Source organism: Rhinopithecus roxellana, chromosome 2, assembly GCF_007565055.1.
Source record: "Rhinopithecus roxellana isolate Shanxi Qingling chromosome 2, ASM756505v1, whole genome shotgun sequence".
In the NCBI taxonomy this organism is placed as follows: Eukaryota; Metazoa; Chordata; class Mammalia; order Primates; family Cercopithecidae; genus Rhinopithecus; species Rhinopithecus roxellana.
Genome location: NC_044550.1, coordinates 159,610,414 through 159,637,691, shown reverse-complemented (window position 1 = coordinate 159,637,691; position 27,278 = coordinate 159,610,414). Strand labels below are relative to the sequence as shown.

The 27,278-nt window shown below is 45.2% G+C and overlaps 1 protein-coding gene across 1 annotated transcript; it reads right to left on the bottom strand.

The window, feature by feature from the left end:
- Nucleotides 1-493: 493 nt before the first annotated feature.
- On the bottom strand, nt 494-26,680 carry QDPR (quinoid dihydropteridine reductase). The gene is made up of 7 exons (XM_010381674.2): nt 26,404-26,680; nt 23,743-23,835; nt 18,564-18,660; nt 15,947-16,087; nt 6,662-6,770; nt 5,073-5,156; nt 494-1,334 (listed from the first exon to the last, which is right to left on the bottom strand). Exons 1-7 carry the CDS (start codon nt 26,503-26,505, stop codon nt 1,229-1,231), a joined length of 732 nt encoding a protein of 243 aa, XP_010379976.1. The 5' UTR covers nt 26,506-26,680; the 3' UTR covers nt 494-1,228.
- Nucleotides 26,681-27,278: the final 598 nt, after the last annotated feature.

Genomic DNA, 27,278 nt, shown 5'->3' with positions numbered 1-27,278 from the left:
TTGGGGGTTGCAGGGGTTAGGGAGTGGGAATGGGGAGGAAATGCTTAAACAGCGCTGGTTTTTCTTTTGGGGTGATGAAAATGGGAACTAGACAGAGGTACTGATTATGCACTACTGTAAATGTGCTAAATGCCACTAAACTGCTCACCTATTTAACTTTTAATACTTAAACTTAGACTTAAAATAGCTAATTTTATGTGAATTTCACCTCACTAAAAAAAGAAAGAAAATACGTGGTAAAGGCCTTTAAAAACAGTAACTGTGTGGTGACTAGAGATCTGGGTTTAGCTCTGCCGCTTACTGGCAACAAAGTACTGTCTCTCTGGGCTTCAGTTTCCTCATCTGTAAAATGATCAGGTTGGATTAAATCACTACTACTTCTTGACCAGGACAGCCTATATTGGCCATATGTGGAGAGTTGCTTCTAAATGCATAGGGCCATCCCATCACCCCCAGATTTTGACATGTCCAAGGCAGAATCAGGCCTGTGTTCTTGTGTTGAAATATTTATTTCAGGATTTAAATCCACCCCCTTCTGAGAACACCAGATTAAAAGACCTCCAGCAATCCATGATTCTAGTGTACTCATCTCTGACTGCTGTATATAAGATGTGATTTGATTAAAGAAGACAGACAACAAGTGCATGTATTAGGAACAACATTCTGAATACTCACAAGTAGTTACCTTGCACACTTAACCCTAGGCCAGAGGACACGGGGCAACCACACAGGAAAAGGATACCAGGACAGGGTCCATGGAGTTTTGCTTATACCACAAAAGGAGTTTTAAGGCAGTTTAATTCAAGGCTGCGAAAACTACGTCTATGACATAAACATGACATTCAAAAATAACTCAGCCTTTCAAACGTCCCCAATACCAACAAATCAACTAAGTAGTCAAGATGACAGCCACTGTCAAGGACAGATAAACAGTCTCAAAAGTGATCCAACATGACACCGCTACAGCAGGGACTATGCAGAGCCCTCCCTATGCAGTTAACACAGATTGACGGATGCTATTTGTAGGCCGCCAGTCTTGCATGTTTTCACTTCACATAAATGTATTACACTGTCCTAGGAGAGCAAATGCACGTTACGTGAGAGAAAAATAGGACTCATTATCTCGTTCCACAAACAGGGGTTACAGAAAACACAAGGCTGGACAAGGCCACCCTGAAATGGGTTAGTGACTTTTCTGGCAGGCCCCTCACAGGCACTGAGATGAGGCCTAAAAATACGCTGGGGTGAGTTCCGTCCTTCCTTCCGTAGTTACCACCTGGATTAGGCTTCCTGAGCTCGGTCGGTTTTTCCCTGTGATCCAGTCATGGAAGGTTCTGGAACAAAAAAGAAAATTTTTTTTTTACATTCTCAAAGCAAAAATCTGGGTACATGCTGACATTCACAACGACAGCTTGTGGGGTGGGGGAAAGGGGTGGCACAGCGGCAACTGTTTAAAAGCCACTAAGGGCTGGGCGCCATGGCTCACACCTGTGATCCCAATACTTTGGGAGGCTGAGGTGGGCAGATCGCCTGAGGTCAGGAGTTTGAGACCAGCCTGGCCAATATGATGAAACTCCATCTCTACTAAAAATACAAACATTAGCCGTAGCAGCATGTGCCTGTAATCTTAGCTACCTGGGAGGCTAAGGAAGGAGAATCACTTGAACCTGGGAAGCAGAGGTTGCAGTGAGCTGAGATTGCACCATTGCACTCCAGCCTGGGCATCGCAGTGAGACCCCATCTCACAAAACATAATAAATAAATAAACAAATAAATGCCACTAAAGGTCAGGCATTATGGCTCACACCTGTGATCCCAGCACTTTGGGAGGCCAAGGCAGGAGGATCGCTTGAGCTCAAGTGTTTGAGACCAGCCAGGACACAATGGCAAGACCCTGTCTCCAAAAAAATAATAAAAAATAAATAAAAGCTAGTAGGGGCCGGGCACGGTGGCTCAAGCCTGTAATGCCAGCACTTTGGGAGGCCGAGACGGGCGGATCACGAGGTCAGGAGATCGAGACCATCCTGGCAGACAAGGTGAAACCCCATCTCTACTAAAAAATACAAAAAAAAAAACTAGCCGGGCGAAGTGGCGGGCGCCTGTAGTCCCAGCTACTCGGGAGGCTGAGGCAGGAGAATGGCGTGAACCCTGGAGGCGGAGCTTGCAGTGAGCCAAGATCACGTCACTGCACTCCAGCCTGGGCAACAGAGTGAGACTCCGTCTCAAAAAAAAAAAAAAAAAAAAAAAAAAAGCTAGTAGGCATGATGGACACATACTGAGGCCTCCAGTGAGTTCAGTGGTATACTCATTTTAATCTCTGAGTGGCAGGATCTGGCATGAGTTTAACTTTCATTTTGGTATTTTTCTACATTGTTGGAATTCTTTTGTGATTTTAAAAGATTTTAATTTGGCCAGGCATGGTGGCTCACACTTGTAATCTCAGCAATTTGGGAGGCTGAGGCAGGTAGATCACTTGAGCCCAAGAGTTTGAGACCAGCCTGGGCAACGGGGTGAAACCCCACCTCCAAAAAAATACAAAAAATAGCTGGGCATGGTGGCACATGCCTGTAGTCCCAGCTACTCAGGAGGCTGTGGTGGGACAATTAATTGCTTAAGCCCCAAAGATCAAGGCTGGGGTGAGTCGTGATCATGACACTGCACTCTAGCCTGGGTGACAGAGTGAGACCCTGTCTCAAAAAAAAAAAAAAATTATTTTTAAAGATTTTAATTAGTTCATTCAAAGAGAGAGACATATGCACAATACTTCGCTATATTACCTTCTCAGAAATTTATGAGAGAAACAGACAGAATTCATTTATTTGGCATTTTTAAATCAAATATTTATAGAGTACCCACCGCTGCACCAAACAATGGAAAAAGAGATACAAAAAAACAGACTATTACAATAAAATGTTAAATACAGTAACAGGGGCATTTCACAAATCTGAGGAGAGGAGCAACGGACCCCACTTGCGGCAGTCAAAAACACCCTGTAAGAAGACAGGAATGAAAAAGCGCAAAAGAAATTCACAAGAAACAAGAAGTACATGATAATTCTTTAACATAAAATATTTACATTTGAGTACATCATCCATTTTGACAATGCACCAGCTGAGACTTCGGACCTTCATTAACTGGAAAGTGCTCAGCAGTTCCTTCCCGGGAAACTCCCAGTGCCGATCTGGAACCTTCTGGGCCAGCGCTGATGTCTGAAGGTCCAGTCATTCAGGCCCCCACTCTGGGGTTTGAATGAGCTCATTTGAGCACATGGGCTCAAAAAACAAAGCGTTGCTGAAACTCTCTAAAGTACTGTCATGTGTCACGGTCTCATCTCTGGGGACAGGGCAGGGCTTGGTGAGGGAAGGCTCCGAAAGAGACCAGTGCTGTTCTGATGTGTAGGGTTTTGTGTGTTGGTTAAGCATGTTTTTTTGTTGTTTGTTTTTTTTATTCTTTAAGTTCTAGGGTACATGTGCACAGCATGCAGGTTAGCTACACAGGTATACATGTGCCACGCTGGTTTGCTGCAATGCATGTTTTAAATGGTCTTACTTCTCCTTCACCCTCATCTGCAGCGTGGATAGGTGAGAGAGAACGCCGTTCTAACCAGGGATGGTAGAAGAAGGATGTGCTCGCCGACATCTCAAAGCAAACTTCATGCCAACTTTTCTGAGAGTTTTCAAATACCACAAATGGGTGGATGTGATCTCTAGAACAAAGGGGCCTGTGACAGCCCGTCCTCTGTGGGTCTGTGGCTCAGCACGAGTTCAGACACAAGACCCCAGATGTTCCATCTAGAGTCTAGGTCTTAGACCAATATCTCAAGCGTGCTTGGGTGTGTCGGCCTTTAAAAAGAAATTCAAACACAAACACGATTCAAAGCTTGATTTCCTCTACAACTTCAATTTTTTTCCTGCAAATCAAGCATTAGCATGATTCCTGGCATAGACAGAAATAACTGTCAGCAGACCAGTTAAGACCATCGGCTCTGCAGCCACACCACTTGCGTCAGATCCTGGCAGTGCTGTGTGACCTTAGGCAAGTGACTTATCCCCTGCCATCCCTCCAAGTCTCTAAGCCTTAAACAAAAATGACAGCTCCTCCCTCAGAGTTTGCTATGAGCATTAAATCAGAGTTATGAAGTGCTTAGAATGGTGGCCAGGACATAAAAAGTGCTCTGTAAGTACATGTTTCAAACATAAAATGCAAGTCCCAAATTTCTCCCGATTGAATTTAAATGAGATTGTAACATCAGGCCAGAAGCACACTGGTATATTCACAAACATCTCTGACAAACAGTCGTCAAAGCAGTTTACACAGAGACACGGGTGGGTCAGGCTGTCACCGTGACCCTCGCGGCCCCCCTGCTCCATGAGGGCAGGGATCCCATCTTCGTCCTGACCCCAGAGCCGAGGGCAGCACCCATGGGCTCGATGAACCCATGCTTACTAACTAGAGGGGCTTGGGGAACTGACACCTAAACAAACACAAAAGAGGAATTCAGCTCTGTTTCATGAGCGCTCAAATGCCACCCATATTCACAAATGGGCGAAAAGGATTTGGGAAATAAAGGGCTCTTTCTGTGGGTCTGTGGCTCGACACTGATTCAGACATGTGCCCCAGGCCATCCACCTGGTGTCCCCCTCCCCCATGGAGGCTCCTCGTCACAGCAGTATCGACACAAACTGCAGCTGGGGATCACTGAACACTTGCTATGGCCAGACACTGTGCCGAGTGCTTGGCACACACTATCACATTTAATCCTCCTAACAAGCACGATGGACCTCATGATCCAGGTGGGGAAACTGAGGCCTCAGCAGGTCAATAATGTGCTCAGCGTGGCCGTTGCGCAGGGAGGGAGCCAGGATTCACATCGGCACTACCCATTCCACTACTCTGCTGCCTGTCTCCAAGTCCAGCTACCCTGAGATTCCGTCTGACGGACGATGAGTCCTGGAGACCTCCCAAGACCACCCTGATGACCTCAGGGAACACAGACTTGTCCTCTGGACCACAGCAAGGCAGAGAATAGGGGCTGGAAGCTGCTCAGTCATGGACATGACTGTAATACTCACTCAACTAGGAATTCTAAGGGTGTCCAGGAGCTGAAGTCAGCCTCAGGCATTGATTTCCTGTTCATCGGGGTATCCAGGGTAACCCTGCAATGGACACAGATAAGCACGTCACTCATGTCACCCCTTTATAACAACAGGTGCCCAGTCCTCCTTGGCCAGGAAAACGCAAACATAACGCAAACATACAGCATGACAACCTAGAGCCTCTGGCACCGAGGGTGCTATTTACACGGAAAGATCAGACAGGAAGATAAGCAGAGAGAGAACAGGAAGCTGTCCCCGCTAGCAAAGGCCAGATCTGAGCATAATTCAATAAGGTGCTCTGTGGCTCACCACTTAGGCAGATAAGAACAAAACAGAAGGAGCCACATTTTGTCTTTTTCAAAAAGAGTCTTCACTGAATTAAACTGCTTTGTTGCTGTGTCTTTATTCACTGCCTAACATGTAGCACACTCATTTCTAAGGATTTAAGGTAGTAATATGCCTTTCAATATGAGAATACTGAAATACTAAAATTTTAAATATGTGGCTATTTTCCACAAAACCTTAAGATTTTTGGCAAGAGAATACAGAATTCAGATATGCATTAATCTCCCAAGAACATTCGGGCCTCAGGTATCATTCGAATCATTCACAACAGCTGCGGGAATCATGTCACAGAATCACAGAACCTCACAAATAAAAGGGAACCAGAAAGTCAATCAGTACAGTCCCTACAGTCTCAGCATCCCTTTATAATAGGACCACAGGCAAGAGGCAAGCCTGCTAGTGCTAGAAGCCTTCCAGTGAGAAGAAACAGCCTCCCTCCAAAGCAGCTGCCTCTGCCTGGGACGGCTGATGGGGGACTGTCCCCTGATGGCCAACAGAAACACCTCTAACAGTTTCCCATATTCTCTCTCTCACACACACACCCATATGCCATGTAATGACTTGAAAGACAGAGCTACATATAAAAAAATAACATGTGTAGTCTAATTTTAAAGGAAGAAATAATGAAGGGAGAAAAGAAAGAGAGAGTAAAAAAGGAGGCAAAAAAGACAGACCCATCCAACCAGCCAATCAAACATTCTGGACAGCCCAGGAGAACCCAAAACTTGAAGTATTACTATGGTCTGAATGTATCCCCCTCAAACTCACATACAAAATGCAACCTGCAACATAATCGTATTGAGAGGTGGGGTCTGCAGGAGACAATTGGGGGCCTTTAGGAGGGGATTAGCGTGCTTATAAAGGAAGCTGGAGGAAGCCCACTTGCCCCTTCCACCATGTGAGCACATACAGAAGTCGCCATCTGTGAGGAATGAGCCCTCACCAGGCACCAGATCTGCTGGCGCCTTCATCTTGGACTTCCCAACCTCCAGAACTGTGAGCAATCCATTTCTGCTGTTTATACATCACCCAGTCTAAGGTATTTTGTTAGAGCAATTCAAACAGATTAAGATAATAAGTATCCTAAGAGACTTTGGTGCATTTCAGAGCCTGAGGTGAGAACACACACAGGTCACTTGTGGAAAGCTACAGTCAGACAAACAGTCACCCGCAGCAGTGGGGCAGAGGTGGGCAGCGGCCAGGGAACCCCAAGCACTTACGGGAGCACAGCGATGGCGGCTGCCCTGGGCGGCATGCCGCTGTTCTTCCCAGCCAGGCTCTGGCAGAGCTGGTGAACAGCACCCTTGGCCATGCCGTACCCGATCATACCTGGGAAATGGGGAGAAGATGGCTCAGTGACCACTGGCGGCCAGGGGGACAGCAAGGACATGCAATCTTCTCTTGAGATCTCTCGTCCCTGAAAACTTTATAAATAGCTGTGTCTGGCCTCCTCCAGGCCGGACATCCTCACCATCCCCCACCAAAAAATGGCAAAGAGCCATGAGAAAGAGGGGATGGGAATAGGTGGGTTGGGAGTTATGGCCTCTGGCCAGTTTCCAAGAACACAGGCTTCACACAGGCCACCGGTACATCCAAGGTGCAGCATTCCAGGGTCCAGAAGAGGCCAGGAAGAAAAGATAAATGAACATTTATGGGGAGAAAGTGAAGGGGACATGACATTTCAAGTGTACCTACTATGCATCTAACACTTAACATTTATTACAAAAGCCAAAAGGTTGATCTTATTTTTATTCTTAGGAAACCAAGACTCAGACAGGTTGAGTACATTCCAGGCTCACACACAAACGTGTGCCAAAGCTGATGGAGAGGTTAAAGCCCAGGCAAGAACTGGGTTCCGAACCCTTTGATCACTAAATGCTGGTGAGCACCTGGCACACAGAGGCACTTAATGGGACAGCAAAATCAAGCAGTTATTTGTAACACAGGCCTTGAAGTCAAATCAGATACATTCAAGTCCCAGTTCCTCCACTTACCACTAAAGAAATTCTGGGCAAGTTCCCAAAACCTCTCTAATCCTCAGTTGCTGCATCTGTAAAATGGGTTTGAGGTGTTTACCAACACAATCAATTCTCTAAGTCTCCAGACACCAACTGGGTGCCTGATAATTCACTTAGAACTCCCGGCTAGGTGCGGTACCTCATGCCTTTAATCTCAGCATTTTGGGAAGCTGAGGCAGGAGAATCCTTTGGGCCCAAGAGTTCAAGACCAGCCTGGGCAACATAGTGGGACCCCATCTCTACAAAAATTAGCCATGCCTGGTGGTACATGCCTGTGGTCCCAGCTACTCGGGAAACTGAGGTGGGAGGTTCACTTGAGCCTGGGGAAGGTCAAGGCTGCAATTAGCTATGATCACGTCACTGTACTCCAGTCTGATTTAAGGGCACAGTCTCACAAGACCTACCCTACTTCAGATGCCAGTCACAAGTCCTGGGCCACTTAGACTTCTGACCAACAGGCTAAATCGGGGGTTTGCACAACAACCTCTTCAGGTGCAATAATTTGCTAGAATGGCTGGAAGAACTCAGGCAAACACTTTTTTTTTTTTTTAATAGTTACCGGTTTATTATAAAGGATACAACTCAGGAACAGCCAGGTGGAATGACACAGAGGCAGGGTAGGAGAGGGGGTGGGCATGGAACTTCCATGCCTGCTCCAACCACGTCACCCTCCCAGCGCCTCCATGTGTTCAACCCAGACACTCATCACATCTGGAAGTTTTTGTACAGCTTAATCTCCAGCCCCACTCCCTTCCAGGACGTTGGTAAGTGGAGCTGAAATTTCTAACCGCCTAATTGCTTGATCATTCTAGGAAGTAGCTCCATCCTGAGGCTGTCTAGGGGCCTCAACCTACTAATCACCTTATCAGTGTAAACTCAGGTGTGATCCAGAGGGGCTCATTACGACACACAGGAATTGAGTACGTAATTCCGAGCATACCCTTAGCACAGGTCAGGCACTCAATGAATGTTTCCCATCAAATCAACAGAAGTAATGTCCGCTGGAACCTGACTACCTGGCTTCGTGTCCAGGCTCCACTGCTTGCTAGTGACTGACACTGGGAGAGGCTACTAAACCTTGGAATCCTCGGTTTCCCACTCCATGAAATGAGAATGACAATCCCAAATCCTAACAACAATCAAATAAAATACCATGTAGCAGACAGGGAGGGTCTCCAGGGACTATAGGAGTTTCAACAGCTTGAACAATCAGCCTGTTTCACAGCCTGGTTTTTCCCACAACTTGCATGGAATGCAGTCAACTAGTCAGGTGAAACCAGCAACTTAGAGATGATCCCAAGTGGACTTTCCTCATTACCATGCTACAGCTTCATCACCAGAACATGTGACTATGTGCTGGCGTGATGACTCACTGCATCTGTGCCCCTGGGACCCCTCCTCCACATGCCGTGACACACCCTCTCCCCTCTCCATCACCCCAGGAAACCCTCCTGGGAAAGACGCTGCTTTGGAGAATACTTCCAGCCTCCTTAATTATGTCAAGTAATAAAGCTCCACTGATTGTTTTTTTTTCCAGGTTAACAAATCCCCTTTGTACAGTACTGAGCACAGAGGAACACTCAGTCCTGGCCATTATTGTCATTCACGACTCTCAGCAGGTCACTGGCAACTCTTTTTCCACGGACAGCAATAAGGAGTTGCAAAAAGGGTCATCAACTTGGAATTCAAAAAGTGCAGCCCTAACTCCTGCTTTTCCAGCCACCAAAAAAAATCACAGGTTCTGTAGGCCTGCTTTTCCATCTGTAAATGGGAGCGGTAACTCAGATCACAATTTATTCACAAGGCCATGCTGAGGATGGAGGGAGACTGCATCCAAGAAGGGCGTTGGAAACCATGGAGGGCATGCACAGAACCCGATCAGTGCGGAGGGAGCCCAGCCTGGTGTAGGAATGGCTTTGCTCAGCACCTTGCCAGGGAGATGTTCTCCCAGTGACTGCAGCAGGGAGGGGTGATGCTTCTCCCACTCTCCCAGCTCATCATTATTCATATTACAATACATGATTCCTCTCCAGATCAAGCAGTCATCTGCGGCCCATCAGGGGCATTTCCTTCCTTATCAGCGATGAAAGGACTGTGACATGATTGGGAAGGTGACAACTCTGGCCTTAACACCATCAAACCAACCTGCCATACTCTGCTGCCTGTAAAGCCAGAGCCTGGAAAGGGGCAGCCATGGACCACCTGCTCCCGGACATCAAAACCCACTTACCACACCCCATGTCATGGAGCCTCTTCCATGTGGGAATCCCTAGGCTCAGTGTTAGAAAGACAAAGAAGCATAAGGCAGCTCTCTGGCTCCCAGGAACGGCACGGCACACCAGAAAGAACCCAGAATCTGGACTTCAAGCCCAGGGCTTGGAACCCAGGTGATTCCTCACCACTGCGACTTGGGTGAGCAGCTCTTTCAGCCTCTGGTTCTTCCCTGCTAAGTGGGATCTAATGCCCAGCTCATAGGCTTTCCTGAAGACGATGTGAAACGTGACACACCTCATAAACTCGAAAGGGCTCTTTCATTCCCAGAAGAAAGTAAGTTCCACAGAGGCAGGGATTTTAATTGTTTTGTTTACCAAATCAAAAGGTGGCATTCAATAAATACTTTATTTGGCCAGGTGAGGTAGTTCAGGCTTGTAATCCCAGCAGTTTAGGAGGCTGAGGCAAGTGGATCTCTTGAGCCCAGGAGTTTGAGACCAGCCTGGGCAACATGGCGAAACCCTGTCTCCACAAAAAATACAAAAATTAGCCAGGTGTGATGGCGCGCACCTGTAGTCTCGGCTACCCAGCAGGCTGAGGTGGAAGGATGGCTGGAGTCCAGGAGGTCGAGGCTGCAGTGAGCCAAGATCATGCCACTGCACTCCAGCCTGGGTGAGAGAGCCAGACCATGTCTCCAAAAAAAAAAAAAAAGGTAAAATAAATAAATAAATAAATAAATATTTTATTCATTGCTTTCATAAAAGAGCAATAGGTGGGTTTCTCAAAGGAGGATAATGGGGCTTAATCAAATGGTGGGCACTCCAAAACGGTGGGAATGAAAAAACAAACTGGGGCCGGGCACGGTGGCTCACACCTGTAATCCCAGCACTTTGGGAGGCCAAGGCAGGTGGATCACCTGAGGTTGGGAGCTCAACACCAGCCTGACCAACATGGGGAAACCCCGTCTCTACTAAAAATACAAAATTAGCTGGGGGTGGTAATGCGTGCCTGTAATCCCAGCTGCTCTGGAGGCTGAGGGAGCAGAATTGCTTGAACCCAGGAGGCAGAGGTTGTGGTGAGCCAAGATTGCGCCATTGCACTCCAGCCTGGGCAACGAGGGCAAAACTCCATCTCAAAAAAAACAAACAAAAAAACGAACAAACTGGTAGCTCTGTTCATTAAAACTATGGTAGGTGATTCTCAGTAACTCATGAGTTTCTCAATATTCCAGACAAACTAACTTTTAAATTATTTAATCTATGATGAAGTGAAAAGAATAAGGCACAAAATAGCCTCTACTGAGTCATCAAATTTTGGTGCTTTTCTTTTTTTTTTTTTTTTTTTTGAGACAATCTTACTCTGTTGCCCAGGCTGGAGTGCAATGGTGCGATCTCAGCTCACTGCATCCTTGACCTCCAGGGCTCAAGCAATCCCTCCACCTCAGCCTCTTTTTTTGTTTGTTTGGAGACAGAGTTTCACTCTGTCACCCAGGTTGGAGTGCAGCGGTACGATCTCGGCTCACTGCAACCACCACCTCCCAGGTTCAAGCGATTCTCCTGCCTCAGCCTCCTGAGTAGCTGGGATTACAGGTGCCTGCCACGATGCCTGATTATTTTTGTATTTCTTAGTAGAGATGGGGTTTCACCATGTTGGCCAGGCTGGTCTTGAACTCAGGTGAACCGCCCACCGTGGCCTCCCAAAGTGCTGCGATTACAGGCATGAGCCATCGCACTCTGCCAAATTATGGTGCTTTTTAAAAAGTATATGAGTGCGGCATGGGCGCACACTAGAATGGCACAGAATGCTTCCAGAAGGACACCCAAGGAGCCACCACTGTAGTTGGGTCTGGGAGGGAGTGCCATAGAGATCAGGGGTGTGAGTAGGAGGGCGTCTTCCTATTCATTGTGTTTCTTTTAATGCCAAGTGAATTTTTACTACATGCATTGGTTAGTTTTCCAATTTAAAAATTGATTAATTAAATTACTTAAATAAAAACTAAGACAGTGCCTTCTTAGCTTTTCCCAGAAGCTCTACTTGTCAAAGCAAGTCCTTTTCCAAGACCCTATTTGAATCAGCTCCCTCAACAAAACCTTTTCAGAGGTAGAATCACCCCACCAAAAGCACTCTGCTTAGATCGTAATTGAGCCCGGTCTCACACTCACACCCCCCGCACGCCTGCTGCCCGGAGAAGGCTCTCAATATAATTATATCATCTCAATATAACTATAAAATTATCTCAATATAATTATATTATCAGTAATTGTTATAATTACTGATTATAATTATATATTAATTACTGATCAATTTATTACTCAGACCCATCTGCTACTAACTAGCCAGGTTGTCTTACAGAAAGCACCTAAAATCACTGAACTTTGGTTTTTTCCCTCTGTAATCAAGGGAAAATAATAGCACCTACTTTACAGACACCTCTGGTGATGAAAATAAGATCAAGCTTAGCCCAACAAGCCAAGCACCCAGAAGACAGATACCTAAAAAGATTTCTTCCTTTTTCTCCAAGTCTATGGAGGTATAACTGAAATACAACAAACTTAAACATGTTTAGGGTATACCATTTGAGCAAATTTTGACATGGTGTATACCTGCTACCGATTGGTCTTCCTTTCCTCCCACTATTTGGTGACTATTTGCTGACTGAATCAAGGGTTGCCTTTTATTAGGGTAGGTTTCCCTCTGTCCCGCAGGCATGTGGCAGGAATGACGTCTCTTTCCTCTTTATGTTTCCCCACTGCACCCAACTGCAGCTGCTCGCTAAATGCTGCTATCACAGCAACAAGAAGGAAGGGTGAATCACTGTAAACCTCTCCACCTTCTGAAAACCACTATTTCTTCTAGAGGTCATAGGCCTCCCTAAAATCCTCAGCACACACACTGTTTAAAATGTAATCGCTGTGGAGCCATCACAGGTCCAGCAGGAGGCGGGAGGATCACAGCCCAGCCAAGGAACCAATCACAAAACTGCTTCAACAACAACCTCAAATTGCAAAAGAGGGTCAAGGTCTCAAAGAGCTATTTGGAAGCACAAGAAGAATAGTTCACCATCCCTAGCTTCTCTGTTTAATCAGGGGGCAGTATAAAAACATAACAAACTCTTCAGTGATTAAAATAAACCAGGGCATAAGCGCTCATTAATCCAGTCCTGGTCCTCAAAGTCCCAGAGCTCTCTCTTCACTCCATTCAAACAATACAACACAAGAGCAGGGACTCTGACGAAGGAAAGAAACAAGCAAATGGCAACCATAATGGCCTAATTCTACAGAATGACCTTTCCTTGGGCACACAAAAGCAGTTATTTGCAAGATACGGAAAAAAGGCATTTCACTAAGAAGGTCAACACTTCCAAATTATTAAATAAACGATGAGGTCCCCCAAAAGTGATTTCCAATCACAGCACAGATCCTTTAATGGTAAACAAAAGTGACCACCATTTTAATACAATTTATCCTACATTAGACAGTCTAGAAATACAACTTTGGAAATAGGAGGGTGAGGTTTTCTCTGTATCCTTCCAAGTGAAAAACTTCTCATGGGTGAACAAATCTTCTTGAGTTTGAGGGACTATTAATCCTGATTCATCATTTACTTTCAAATTGTTGATCAATTTCCCCTGATTTTTCTGAGGTCTGCAGCATACTTAAAAGATCTCATGACTCAAATTATTAATAGCTTAACAAAATCTAACTGAAGAGCTTAAAGATGAACAAATTCATTAACATCTGAGGCAGGAATAGCTGGGCAGAAATAAGCCTGGAGTAAATAATAATAATGGCTCACACTTACTGTTGACTCTCTGTAATACCTTTCTCATCCGTTTAGATCCATTAAGACATTTACAAGGCACAACCACCACATATATAAAGGAGACATTATTTAACCTTATTTTATTAACAAAACGGAGGCTCAGAAAGGCGAAGTAACTCACCAAATGTGTCAGTAAGTGGCAGAGCCTTACCAGAAGACCAATGTGCATGATTCCAGAGCCTATAGTCTTAACCACTACCCAAAATGTAATCAAAAGATACTTGCAAACCAAAGGAAAGTAGGAGACTCTTCTGTCATTTAGAAAAATCAGTCTTTCCATATAGCTTAGAAGCTAGATAAGCTCTGGAAAACTTTGTAATTTTGAGTTGGTCTGGTGATAATTTCCAGGCCTTCTCCCTGCAGAAAATAAAACTCTCTTCCTCCTCATCGAAAAAAAGAAAGAAAAAAAGAAAAACCAGTCTTTCCATCCTAGGGTTTTGTTTTTTTTAAATGTCAAACTATGACTCATTTCTCTGTTTACTTTCTAGTGCCTCTGCCCATGTCATCTTAAATAAAAATCAGATCTCAACCAACCAGACAGCTAACATTTACACAGCTTTAATGATTGCTATAGCCACGGACTTGTAACATCACACGCTCTAAGAAACGGAAGAAGAAAATGAGAGGCAAGGTATTGCTAGTAGTCACGGCCTCACAGTTCGGTGAGTTACATTAACATTGAGAAGGGGCCTGGTGTAGTGGCTCGTGCCAGTAATACTCAGTGCTCTGGGAGGACGAGGCAAGGGCATCACCCGAAGCCAGGAATTTGAGACCAGCCTGGGCACCATAGCGAGACCCTGTTTCTACCAAAAATAGAAAAATTAGCCAGGCATGGCAGTGTGTGCCTGCAGTCCCAGCTACTCAGGAGGCCAAGGCAAAGGATTGCTTGAGCCCAGGCATTCCAAGCTGCAGTGAGCTAGGATCGTACCACTACATTCCTGCCTGGGTGAGAGACCCTGTCTCTAAGAAAATAAATAACTGAGAAGGGTCCCAAGGTCTCTGCCACTTACTAGAGAGTCAAAGAAAACTCCCATTTTTCTTAGAGTTCAACTTAGATAGTTGAGGTAGACACTTCCTGCCTCCCTATGCTGCTGCTTTCTACGCCCGCCTAAATTCCTTTAGCCCTATCCCACAGGGAGTGTTATGGGCTGAAATGCATCCCCTCAACATTCATATATTGAAGTCCTAATTCCCGGTACCTCAGAATGTGACTGTATTCGAAGGTCTTTAAAAGGCAACAAAGTTAAAATGAGCTCATTAAGGTGGGCCCTAGTCCAACATGCCTGGTGTCCTTAAAAGAGGAGGAAACGAAGACACAGACACACAGAGGGAAGACCACGTGCAGACAAAAGGAGAAGGCAGCCATCTATAAGGGGATTCAGAAGGAGCCAGCCCTGCAGATACCTTGATCTCCAGACTTTCAGACTCCAGAGTTACGAGAAAATAAATCTCTGTTGTTTAAGCCACCCAAGCAAATTAATACCGGTCATAAAAAATGCAAAAGAAATGACATAATGGAAAAAGCACACAGTTGGTAAATTATTAGGGTTTTGGTTCGAGTAAGTCTGCAACTTACTTACTGCACAAACCCAGACAAGTTACTTAACTCTCCAAGTTTTAGTTTCCTAATCTGTAAACTGAAAAATATTGATGAGATTAAAGTGAGAATATATGTGACGTGAAAAGAGTGAAGACTTTTATAAGATCTACCATTTATTGCGAATAACAGTAAGACTTACCATTTATGGGTGCCTACCATGTGGACTTTCTACATAGCAACACCTCTACAGTTTTATAGCACTCTTCAAGTTAAATGTCATTGTCACTATTTTACAATTAAGGAAACTGCAGTAGACATCTGGTCAGAGACCAAAGAACTGGTTCAAGGTCACACATCTAGGGTAAAGAATCCACCCTCAACCCTCTCATTCCCTTTTTTTTTTTTAATGTAGAGACAGGGGCTCACTATGTTGCCCAGGCTGGTCTTGAACTCCTGGGCTCAAGCAATCCTCCTGCTTTGGCCTCCCAAAAGTGCCGGAATCACAGGTGTGAGCCACCTTACTGGTCAAACGAATCTCTCTCATTCTAAAACCTATGCTATTTCCAGCTGCTAAGCTGCTCCCCTGGAACACATGGATACAATGTGATACTAATAATCCATGTTGATTAATTTCCACTACACCATTCATTCCAGTGTAGATCATAGATACATACACTAAATGGGTGGTGCCAGATCACCGTGTTCCCTACCACCATAAACATGAGGACAGGCAAACAAAAGATCGGAACTCTTCTCCCTAAAATGATTCAGGCCCAAAAGAAGGCAAAATCCATCCATCTGTGAAGCACCTTAGAGGGTAAAGGCTTTAACAATCCTCATCCCATGAAGTGCCCAGCAGCCCCAGCAAGCAAGGTAAGCACCCCCACTTCACAGATGGGGAAATAAAGGCTTACCAGGAGTCCCATCCAGGGCAGCTTTTGCACCAGCCAAGGTCAGGAGGCCTCCTTCCTTGAGATGCTTGGTAGCCAGATGGCTGGAGATGGTCGAGGTCCATATGCTCTGCTTCCACATCAGGTCACAGTTCTTAAAGAGAGCTGAGTGAAAAAACATGTGGGCTCAGCATTCCCAGAAAAGAAACCAAAAGGTGAGCTCAACTCACACAGCCCCACACTCAGGGAAGCCCTCCCTCCTGGTCCCCAGGTCCCTGTCTACAGCAAGGCCTAATACAAACAGCACAGGGATCAGTGGTCAGAGACATGGGTTCAAACCCAGGCCACAGGATCGCCCAAGGTTCAGCTTCCTTACCTATACACTGGCAAAATGTTGGCCAATAAATTTTAGCAAATAAACCTGGAGTTCACTCATTTGCTGGACTGGCTTTAATTCAAAGATTGTTTTATTTTATGAATGGTATCAGATTTGTAATAAGAACCTGTATGTCTACGTCAGGTTTTCTCTGTGATAAAAATCCAAGGGCCTATTACTATACAGCTATAAAGAGGGCTTTCACTGAGCTACATATTTTATGGCTGAAAGTTTAATGTTAGCTTTAAAGACTCTTTAAAAGAAAGCTAAAATAACAACCATTTCACACTTGTTTTAACTCCCCGGCCTTGGCAGAGACATAAGGAAGAACAAATGGTAACATATGTCACACCACCAACTGGGCAACTCAAAGGACATGTGGTACCTGGTGATCAAAAAAGAATGTCCTCCTGCTATAGGAGGGTCGGTAGGTGATAAACAAGGAATTGCATTTCCCCACTAAAAAAGACTAGGAAAAAACCTGATGGATCCACATTTATCATTTCTTGCTCCCGAAACACACAAAAAGGTTATCAAGCTGTTTTGCTAACCTGATCACCTCACAAAGCACTACTCTCACGTTGACATGTGGGTCGCAGAATGTCAATGTATTTTTAAATGGCTTTGGCTAATAAATGTAGAAGGGAGGACAGAATCAGAAAACTACCATTTTCTGACCCCTGATAGAGTAAGTGCTTCAGGCAGAGATTATCAACGAATGCCTAAAACCACTGGGTGAAAAGTATAATATTCGAGAAACACGACATTGACACACAATATTACAGTACCATACATCCCACATATGAATTACTTCTGCCAACAGAAAAAAGTACCTTTATAATGGAAGTCTGGCAGTTGCCATCTCAACCAAGCATCAAATTTGGCATCCCTAAGGGTAGGGCAAGCTGCCATGCTGAGCTTCCCAGGTGATGGCATATACGGTACACACCATCACTCAGGAAGAAGTCGCACCTCAAGAATGTTTATGCTAAATCTAACTGAGTTTCTAGACGCAAATTCCAGTTCATGGGGAATACCAAGGATAGAGGAACAAGTCAAACAGCACCTTAAAGAAAAGTTCAGACAAGTTCAGAGTGTGAGACATGCTATATGAAAACTCCCAAGGACTTGACACAAAGTCTTATCACAGGGAATTTTTTTTTAATTCTACATTTTCTAGATTAAGAGACTAAAAACAACATAATGCAGTACATAAACCTTGTGTGGAATATGTTTAGGGAAAAAGAATTATAACAGACATGGAATAAACTGGGGTAATTTTAATGTGGGCTCAATATCATTAATCTTAATCACTGTTAATTTTCTTAGGTACGATGGTACCATAATAATGTAGGACGGGCTTATTCTTTGGAGAAACACGCTGAAATATAGTGAGGCATAAACTTACTTTCAAACAGTTAACAAAAAAAATGCACAAAGTACACAGGCACAAGAAAACAAGCTCAACTCAAGTATAGCAAATGTTAAGAGTTACTGAATCTACATGGAGCATATAAGGGTGTTCACTGAACTGTTCTTTCAACTTTTCTGGTATGTTTAGAAATGTTCATCATGAAAAGTTGAAAAATGGGCCAGGCGCAATGGCTCACACCTGTAACCCCAGCACTTTGGGAGGCTGACGGGTGGATCACCTGAGGTCAAGAATTCAAGACCAGCCTGGCCAACATGGTGAAACCCCGTCTCTACCAAAAATACAAAAAATCAGCTGGGCGTGGTGGTGGGCACCTGTAATCTCAGCTACTGGGGAGGCTGAGGTAGGAGAATCGCTTGAACCTGGGAGGCGGAAGTTGCAGTGAGCTGAGATTGCACCATTGCACTCCAGCCTGGCGACAGAACAAGACTCTGTCTTAAAGAAAAGAAAAGAAAAGAAAAGATGAAAAAAGGAATCAGTTTTAATAAAAACTGAAGTTTGACTTCTTCTGACTTTCTAAATGATCTCTGCACTTCCTACACATCCTCCAATGCCTGAATAGCACATGACTGGGGCACAGGCCACGCTGATTTCATTCTGCCTTGACTTTAAACTCAAACTCAATGCCCCCGTCCCCTCACGTCCTCCAGGGAGAGTTTCTTTTTTATCCATAAAATGGATTAAGAGCATTAATCACTCTCTCCCCGAGCAACTGTAAAGATTCTGGGATATATACAGAAACACAGCTGGCCTGCCACCTAGTCCATACACAATCCTTGTCAGCTGGACAAAGAACAGAGCAGAACGAATGAGTGACTCAGGACAGGACTCACACTTGGATTTGGCATTGCCCCCGGCCCATCCTCCAGCAACGCAAAGAATTGCATCCACCTTCTCTTCACCCAAGAGCTTTCCAACCTCAGCAGTCACCTTCAACACAGGAACAAAAAAATGTATAAACTGTAAGGTAAGCCAACACAGGCTAGCATCTTTACAGATACTCTGTTTCTTTTTGTCTTCTTTTTAAGCCAGTTTACAGTACCTGGCAATCAACACTTTGAAAATTAGGTGGAAGACTAAGCTCTGATGAGCATTTCAGACTTTGAAGCCCAAGTACACTTTGGTGTAATTTTTAAAAAACAATCTAGAGTCTCTCTGTATACATTCTGAAAGGTAGAGACATGAACATCCCTTGAAATAAAACAATAAATAAATAAAAGTAGGGAAAGGTTAAAAAAAAAAAAAGCACCTAGAGCTTCACTGCCCATAGTTAACATCCTGGTGTATTTCTTTCCAGACTTCCTTCACAAATCACAGAATTATAATCCAAAAAGATCAACCCTATTTTCCCTACCCCCATCCAAAAATCCCTTTAACTGCAACTCTGAAAAAAATGCCAATGAAAAATTGTAAGAAAAATCAAGAGAAAGAAAAAATACAGTCAATAGCAATATGTTGGTAATATTAAGTACATGGGGGTTCACTTTAACGATCTCTCTGCTTCTGTTTGTTTGAGATTTTAAAGCATTGAAAATATAGATGCCCTCTTGTTATAATTTATTAAAAGAACAGTCTGTCAGGACAGGCAATTCTGGCCATCCACCATGACCCTTCCATATTTCTCTGGAATGGCTGAGACGACACATCCCAATTGCTTCATTAAGATCAATCTTCTTAAGAGTTCTTTTTTTTTTCTTTTTTGAGATGGAGTTTTGCTCGTCTCCCAAGCCAGAATGCGATGGCGCAATCTCGGCTCACTGCAACCTCCACCTCCCGGGTTCAAGCGATTCTCCTGCCTCAGCTTCCTGAGTAGCTGGGATTACAGGTGCCTGCCACCACGCCCAGCTAATTTTTGTATTTTTAGCAAAGACGGGGTTTCACCATGTTGGCCAGGCTTGTCTCAAACTCCTAACCTCAGGTGATTCGCCTGCCTCAGCCTCTCAAAGTGCTGGGATTACAGAATTGAGCTACCACGCCTGGCCCAATCTTCTTAAGATTTAAGTCAGCCTGGGCACGTGGCTCATGCCTGTAGTCCCAGCACTTTGGGAGGCAGAGGCAGAAGGATCACTTGAGCCCAGGAGTTCAAGACCAGCCCAGGCAACATAACAATATCTCATCCCTACATTTAATTTTTTTTTTAAAAAAAAGACTTAAATCAACACCGTGTGTCTCTCCCAGCAGCAACATTTCAGTTGATTACCTCTTTCCCCAGTTTCATGACAAAACTGAATGTTACGCTATTTGTTCAGAAATTCTTAAGGTTGGGGGTATGGTGGAGAAGGTACTCCTCTTCCTTTGGTGGAGTAGCAGAAGAGGGAAGACTTTCAAAGCTAAGTTTATAAGCACAAACGCATCTCTCAATCTTTGTCTTAGAGATGCACTCTACTGTCAAGCCTTGGGTGGGGACAACCTCCACATTCAATCTACAGGGACATTAGAAACCTGTAGTTAATCAGAGCAGAAGAGACACTGAACAGACACCAATTACAGAGACCCGCACCTGGCAGGGCTGCTGCTCTCCAAACCCAGGCACAGCCCTTCCATTTCGTTTTGGCTTTTATTACTTTATTTTTTGTTTGTTTTGCAGAGAAGGTTAGGCTCTGTTGCCCAGACTGGAAGGCAGTGGCATGATCTCGGCTCACTGCAACCTCTGCCTTCCAAGCTCAAGCCACCCTCCCACCTCAGCTTCCCGAGTAGCTGGGACTACAGTGCCACCACATTCAGTTAATTTTTGTATTTTTTTGTAGAGCTGGGGTTTTGTCATGTTGCACAGGCTGGTCTCAAACTCCTGGGCTCAAGTGATCCTCCTGCCTCGGATTCCTAAAGTGCTAGGATTACAGGTGTGAGCCCCTGCACCCAGCCATTTTAACCTTTATTACTTTATTCACATGAAACGATTTTGCTTTAAGGCATCTTAGCATAGCAGTTAAGAGAACAGCTGTCAGACCCCCACTGCCCATGTCCAGATACTGGCTATGCAACCTTTTATCTGTTTGACCTTGGACAAATACCAGGGCCTTTCTGTGCCTCAGTTACCCCCTTTTAAAAGGGGGATAAAAGTAGAAGCTTTGTTTTGGGATGTAATGAAGACAACATGTGTTAACGAAAATAAAGCACTGAGAATGGTGCCTGGCAACTAACAATGCCATGTTAACTTTCACTATTAAATTCACTAAGGCCAATCTGTATCACTTAGGTACGGGAACATTGAGACCACACTAAGAAATATAAGAACAACAAAAATGAAGTGCTAAACTAAGTCATCTGGCTTTTACATTCCGATCTATGTCAAACTGACACTTCAGAAAGAGCAAATGAGAAGCACAGTTGTGCTCACAGTTTTATGTTCAAAATTTGTAGATTTATACATGTATATTTTGGAGAGACAGACTGGAAGGAAATATAAATAAATGATTAACTATATGTTAGAACTATCAATGATTTCCCTTTTCTTTTTGCTTATTTGTATTTTCTATATCATGCATGCATCACTTCTAAAATGTTAAAAATTTGTTATAAAAAACAGATAAGCATCATAAAACGTCAGTATTGAGATTACCAGGGAGAGGGCAACTAAATGAAAAGCAGACCCACGTGCAGACCAAGCGGCACCTGAACTTACTAAAGTTCGTATCTGGAGACCTATGATCCTGACCCCCACACCGAGCGGCTCGTTGGCCTTGTCACTTAGTCGCTGCAAACTTATCTTCACAGCTGTAAAATGGCCTGCCTGCCTGCCTGCCACACTGAGAGGTTGGGAAAATATGGCGCCTCACACAGTGATGTGAAGTTATCCTTGGGAATGTGGGCTGCAGCACTAAAAACCATGAAACACAGAGTCAGTCTGGCACAGTGGCTACTCAGGAGGTCCCAGCTATTCGGGAGAGCGAAGCAGAAAGATCCTTTGAGCCCAAGAGTTCCAGTCCAGCCTGGGCAACACAGTGAGAACCTGACTCAAAAGTCATCCAGGCAGCTCACTAGGAGGGCTTCTCAAATAAGTTAAGCATGGCTTAAGAGCATCTAAGATTTTTTTTTTTTTTTTTTGAAACAGAGTCTCACTCTGTCACCCAGGCTGGAGTGCAGTGGCACAATCTCGGCTCACTGCAACCTCTGCCTCCCGGGTTCAAGCAATTCTCCTGCCTCAGCCTCCTGAGTAGCTAGGACTACAGGCGTGCGCCACCACGCCCAGCTAATTTTTGTATTTTTAGTAGAGACGTGGTTTCACCATGTTGGCCAGGATGGTCTCGATCTCCTGACCTCATGATCTGCCCATCTCAGCCTTCCAAAGTGCTGGGATTACAGGTGTGAGCCACCGCGCCCAGCCTAGAGCATCTAAAATATTTATACCAGGATATCCATCAAACTGTTAACAGTGCGTCCTTCTGGGAAATGATACTATGATGGGGAGAAAAGGGACAGTTTCACAGTTTATTTCTATAAAACTATTTACATAGTTTTGTTGGACTTTTGTTTTATAATATGCATATAATTTTATAATTAAAAATAACCTGTTTTGTTAGCGTTCATGATGTGAACTGGGTAACTCCACTTTTTAGAATGTATCCTAAATAATCAGATATGTGGGCCAGGTACAGTGGCTCACACCTATAATCCCATTACTTTGGGAGGCCTAGGAAGGTGGATAACTTTGAGGTCAGAAGTTCAAGACCAGCCTGGCCAGCATGGCAAAACTCTGTCTCTACTAAAAATACAAAAACGTTAGCCAGGCATTGGGGTGCATGCCTGTAATCCCAGCTACTCAAGAGGCTGAGGCATAAGAATCATTTGAACCCGGGAGGCAGAGGTTGCAGTGAGCTGAGACTGTGCCACTACACTCCAGCGTCAACAACAGAGCAAGACTCTTAAAACAAAAAAACAGGCTGGGCGCGGTGGCTCACACCTGTAATCCCAGCACTTTGGGAGGCCGAGGCAGGCAGATCACGACGTCAGGAGATCGAGACCATCCTGGCTAACACAGCGAAACCCCGTCTCTACTAAAAATATAAAAAATTAGCCGGGCATGGTGGCGGGCGCCTGTAGTCGCAGCTACTCGGGAGGCTGAGGCAGGAGAATGGCATGAACCCGGGAGGCGGAGTTTGCAGTGAGCCGAGATTGTGCCACTGCACTCCAGCCTGGGCAACAGAGCGAGACTCCGTCTCAAAAAATAAATAAATAAATAAATAAATAAATAATAATTATAATAATCAGATATGTAGACAAAGATGTTCATCACAACATTCTTAATAATAGTAAACCAAAAATCCTGCAAAAAACTCAAATGTACAATAAACAGAAACTAAGTAAACTATGGCCATTTCATAAAATGGAATATCACACATCTACAAAGAGGTTTTTTCAGTAATCTGGAGAAGTATTTAAGTATAGAAAACTAAAACACAAAGCTGACCATAAACTATAAAATACAAAATTACCTAAACTTGTAAAAGGAGTAACATACAATATGCGTAGAAAAAGACAAGAAAATAGGCCAAAACATTAACAGTGAACTAATTCAAAATGATTATATAATTTATCTTTGTATCATTTCTCACTTTTTCCAAATTTTCCAATGAGCACAAATGGCTTTCCTAATTAGAGAAACAACAGCTTTAAAAAAAAAGGAAGTACAGGCCAGGCGCAGCGGCTCATGCCTGTAAACCGAGCACTTCGGGAGGCCGAGGCAGGCTGATCACAAGGTCAGGAGTTCAAGACCAGCCTGGCCAACATGGTAAAACCCTGTCTCTACTAAAAATACAAAAAATTAGCCGGATGTGAAGGTGGGCATGGCGGCGGGCACCTGCAATCCCAGCTACTCGGGAGGCTGAGGCAGGAGAATTGCTTCAACCCGGGAAGCAGAGGTTGCAGTGAACGGAGATTGCGCCACTGCGCTAGAGCTTGGGTGACAGAGCATGACTCCGTCTCGGGAAAGAAAAAAAAAAGGAAGAACATATAGCCAGTGGTCACCTCTCCCCAGGGTTCCCCTCACAATGTTTGGGGCCTTTTTGAAATTACCTGGTCAGCCTGCTCAGTGAACGAGTCTGTCATTTTAACAACGATGCTAGCGCTGGCCTCTTCATTCTCCACCACATCAATGCTGGCAACCCACTGGAAGGAGAAAACAGCTTTGGTTAAGAGGCAGTGAGTTGTTATTCCATGAAAGGGTCACACATAGAAATGAGGGGAGTTGGCTAGGTGTAGTGGTTCACGTCTGTTAATGCCAGCACTTTGGGAGCCGAAGTGGGAGGATCTCTTGAGGCCAAGAGTTTGAGACCAGCCTGGGCAACACAGCAAGACCTGGTCTCTACAGAAAATGTTAAAATTAGCCAGGTGTGGTGGCACATGCCTGTAGTCCCAGCTACCCAGGAGGTTGAGGCGAGAGTTGGAGAGTGCAGTAAGCTATGATCGTACCACTGTACTCCGGGCTGGGCGACAGAAGGAGGCCTTATCTCCATTTAAAAAAAAAAAAAAGAAAGAAAAAGAAAGGAGGAGAGTGGAGACAGGTCAGAAGCTTAAATGAAAACTCACCAGAGAAAGAAACTAGCAACCGACCTCTCTCACACGTTCTAGGGACACCTGTCTTTAGCCAGCCTACGCCATATTGGGCTCCATCCCAGCCCCTCCTACCTCCAAACATTCCCCTCCTCCTCCACCTTCACCTCTAAAACACAAACCCTGTTGTTACCCAAATCTGCAATTGTAACAGAACACAGCAATAAATAGGGGGAAAAAATAAGTGCAGCTGGGTTCCAATAAATCTTCAGAGCTGAAATGTAAATTTCATATAATTTTCACATACAACAAAATATCTTTCTTCATTTGATTTTACTTTCAACCACCTGAAAACGTAAAACCATTCTTAACTCTTGGGCTGTACAAAAATAGGTGGCAGACCAGTTTCAGCCCACAGAGGAGCCCTGCCCTAGAGCAGAGAAGGATGGGTTTTAGGATTGGAAATCAGACAGATCAGGTTTGAATCCCAGCTCTGCCAGAGTGGCTTTCTCACTCCAATGCTGGCCAGAGGTTCCCAACAAAAGAGGTTGTTTGTTGATGATTAACAGGGGCAGTGTAAGAATTAAATGAAATGGAAGAAGATAAAGGTCCTGGCACAGGTGATGATGCTCAGTCCTTACTCAGGGTCTCTTGGTCTGAAGTCCGCAGAGATAATTATCTCTACCATAAGCTGTAAACACAGCATCTATTCATCAACATTTGTTATATTATTAACTAACTTGTTATCCCATGGGGGATTCTGAAACAATGAAAAGTCTCCATCATCCTAGCCCTCCCTAAGATGGCAGGAAGAATTTGGAGTAGAAAGACCAAGAGCCAGAGGTAAACCAGCTCTCCAGATTCTGCCAAGACCAAGTGCCACCAACAGGAGAAAGCACAGCCTTCACCCTCTAACACATGACGCTAACGGAATCTACTACCTTAAAGTTATTGGGAGCATTAAGAGTCTATGGGAACTCCGGTACTGGGAGCACAGTGCCTGGCCCTTGGCAGAAGTGCTGCCTCTGTCACCACCATACATCTCTTGAAGACCTGGGAAAGTGCCCTCATCAGTGTCCCCAGGCTCTGAGCACATGGGTGGCAGGAAGGGAGTGGTGTGACTGAATTATTTAGAAGCATATTCCTGTACCAGATTCTGAGCAAGGAGAAAACCTTGATAAATGTACACTATTTGGGTGATGGTTACACTAAAAGCCCAGACTTCACCACTACACAACATATCCATGTAACTAAATTGTACTTGTGCCCCTAAACCTATAAAAATTAGATAGATAAATAGGTTTTTGTTTTTGTTTGTTTGTTTGTTTGTTTGAAGAAAATCCTGAGATCCTTTTTCTGGTCCCAGGGGAACTCCTGCCCAGGCTGCTGCTGCTGCTAAGCTCCCAGAACGCTGCCCCTGGCAGGGTCTCCACCGGGAAAGTGCTGAGGCCCGCTGAGCGGCTGAGGTCAAGGGTCTTTGTCCATGGATCAGCTCTGCTCCGATTTGCTGCCTCCTGGAAACTGATACCTGACTATGCAAAGTAGTTGAAATAGTCTTTGCAAAGCAAAGAAGCCGTCAGCGTTTTTCCGTGCTGAGACTTCAAACTGTCAGATACAAGGGGGCTAAAAGAACAGGGGTGGGTAGTAACAGTAACGTTAATAACCAGCATTTAAACAGTTTTTACCAGGCGTCAGGTAATTTATGTGCAACGACACCAATTATCTCATCTAGTCCTCACAACTCTATCAGAATCTCCATTTTACAAATGGGGCAACTGAGGTCCTAGGGCGTTAAGCAATCAATACGCGGTCTCACGACTAGTAACCGGGACTGGGCTGTCTCATTCCAAAGCCTCCCTTTTACACTCTCTCTCTGTCCTCTCACCCCCGCTCCCGTTCCTCTCCTTTGGAATTCTCTTCCGAGTCACGCCGGACTTTTTGGGTCTGGTGGAGGCCCACGGAGCACCTCCTTGGAGAGCAAAGGCCCAGCGCCCTGGGACTGGCGGGCGCACGCACTCAGAAACAGGAATAGACGCGAGACCTGTGCGCGCACGTGCAAGCAATCACGCGTCAAGCGGTGCACCGGGCCACCCAGCTTCCTCTAGACTGCCCCCCGTCGGGCTCCACACGAAAGCCCCGGCCACCCCCGCGGAGACCCAGCAGCTCCCAGCCCGCAGCCATTACCCAGTTGCGGGCCCGAAACGCCTCCACGCATCGAGAACCCAGCGCGCCCCTGCCGCCGTATACCAGCACCCGGCGCGCCTCGCCTGCAGCCGCCGCAGCCATACTGCTCCTGGCGGGCCTGGCTACCGCAGCTCCGACTGCCTCGAGCCCGAGCGCCGCGCCCCGCCCCGGCCGGCCAACCCAGCCAAGAGGGAACGCGCGGCGGCCGCGTCCCGCTCCGCGCCCGCTGCTGCCGCCTAGCGCGCTGCCACGCTCAGGGCGCCCCGCCACCCGGAGTGACTGTAACCTCGGTCAGGCCCTGCCCCGGGGACGGAGATTTGGCGAAGCCCCGCCTCCCACCCGCGGGCAAGTGCTGAGCCCCGGGGCGTGCAGCAAGTGGGGCTAAGGGCCAGGAGGGTGGAGAGCGAGTGTTTTATGAGCATTAATTTATGAAGTGTAAGCACGTGAAATATGGTATAGTACAATTTTCGACCACTGTTTTGGCAATTTTTTATTTTTAATTGTGCATCAAAATAGAGATTTAAATATCCCCACCTGCCAAAAAAACGGAAGAGGTCGCTACGCTCAAGGAGCTGAAAGTTCACTGCGGAGACGAGACCAACCACACTAGGTCTTATTTCTTCTATCTGACCGTACATTTATACCCATTAATCCAAATGGCCCTTTTACCACATGAAACTCATCGTCAGACACAGATCCTGGCATTTTCTCCCATGTTTATTAGTTATTTCTGCCCATGGCCTGTATCTCTAACACAGAGCCTCTGAACTACAACACTACTGACATTTTGGGCCAGATAATTATTTGTGACAGGTGCTGCCCTGGGCATTGTGGGATATTTACAGCATCCCTGGCCTGCATACACTAGAAGTCAA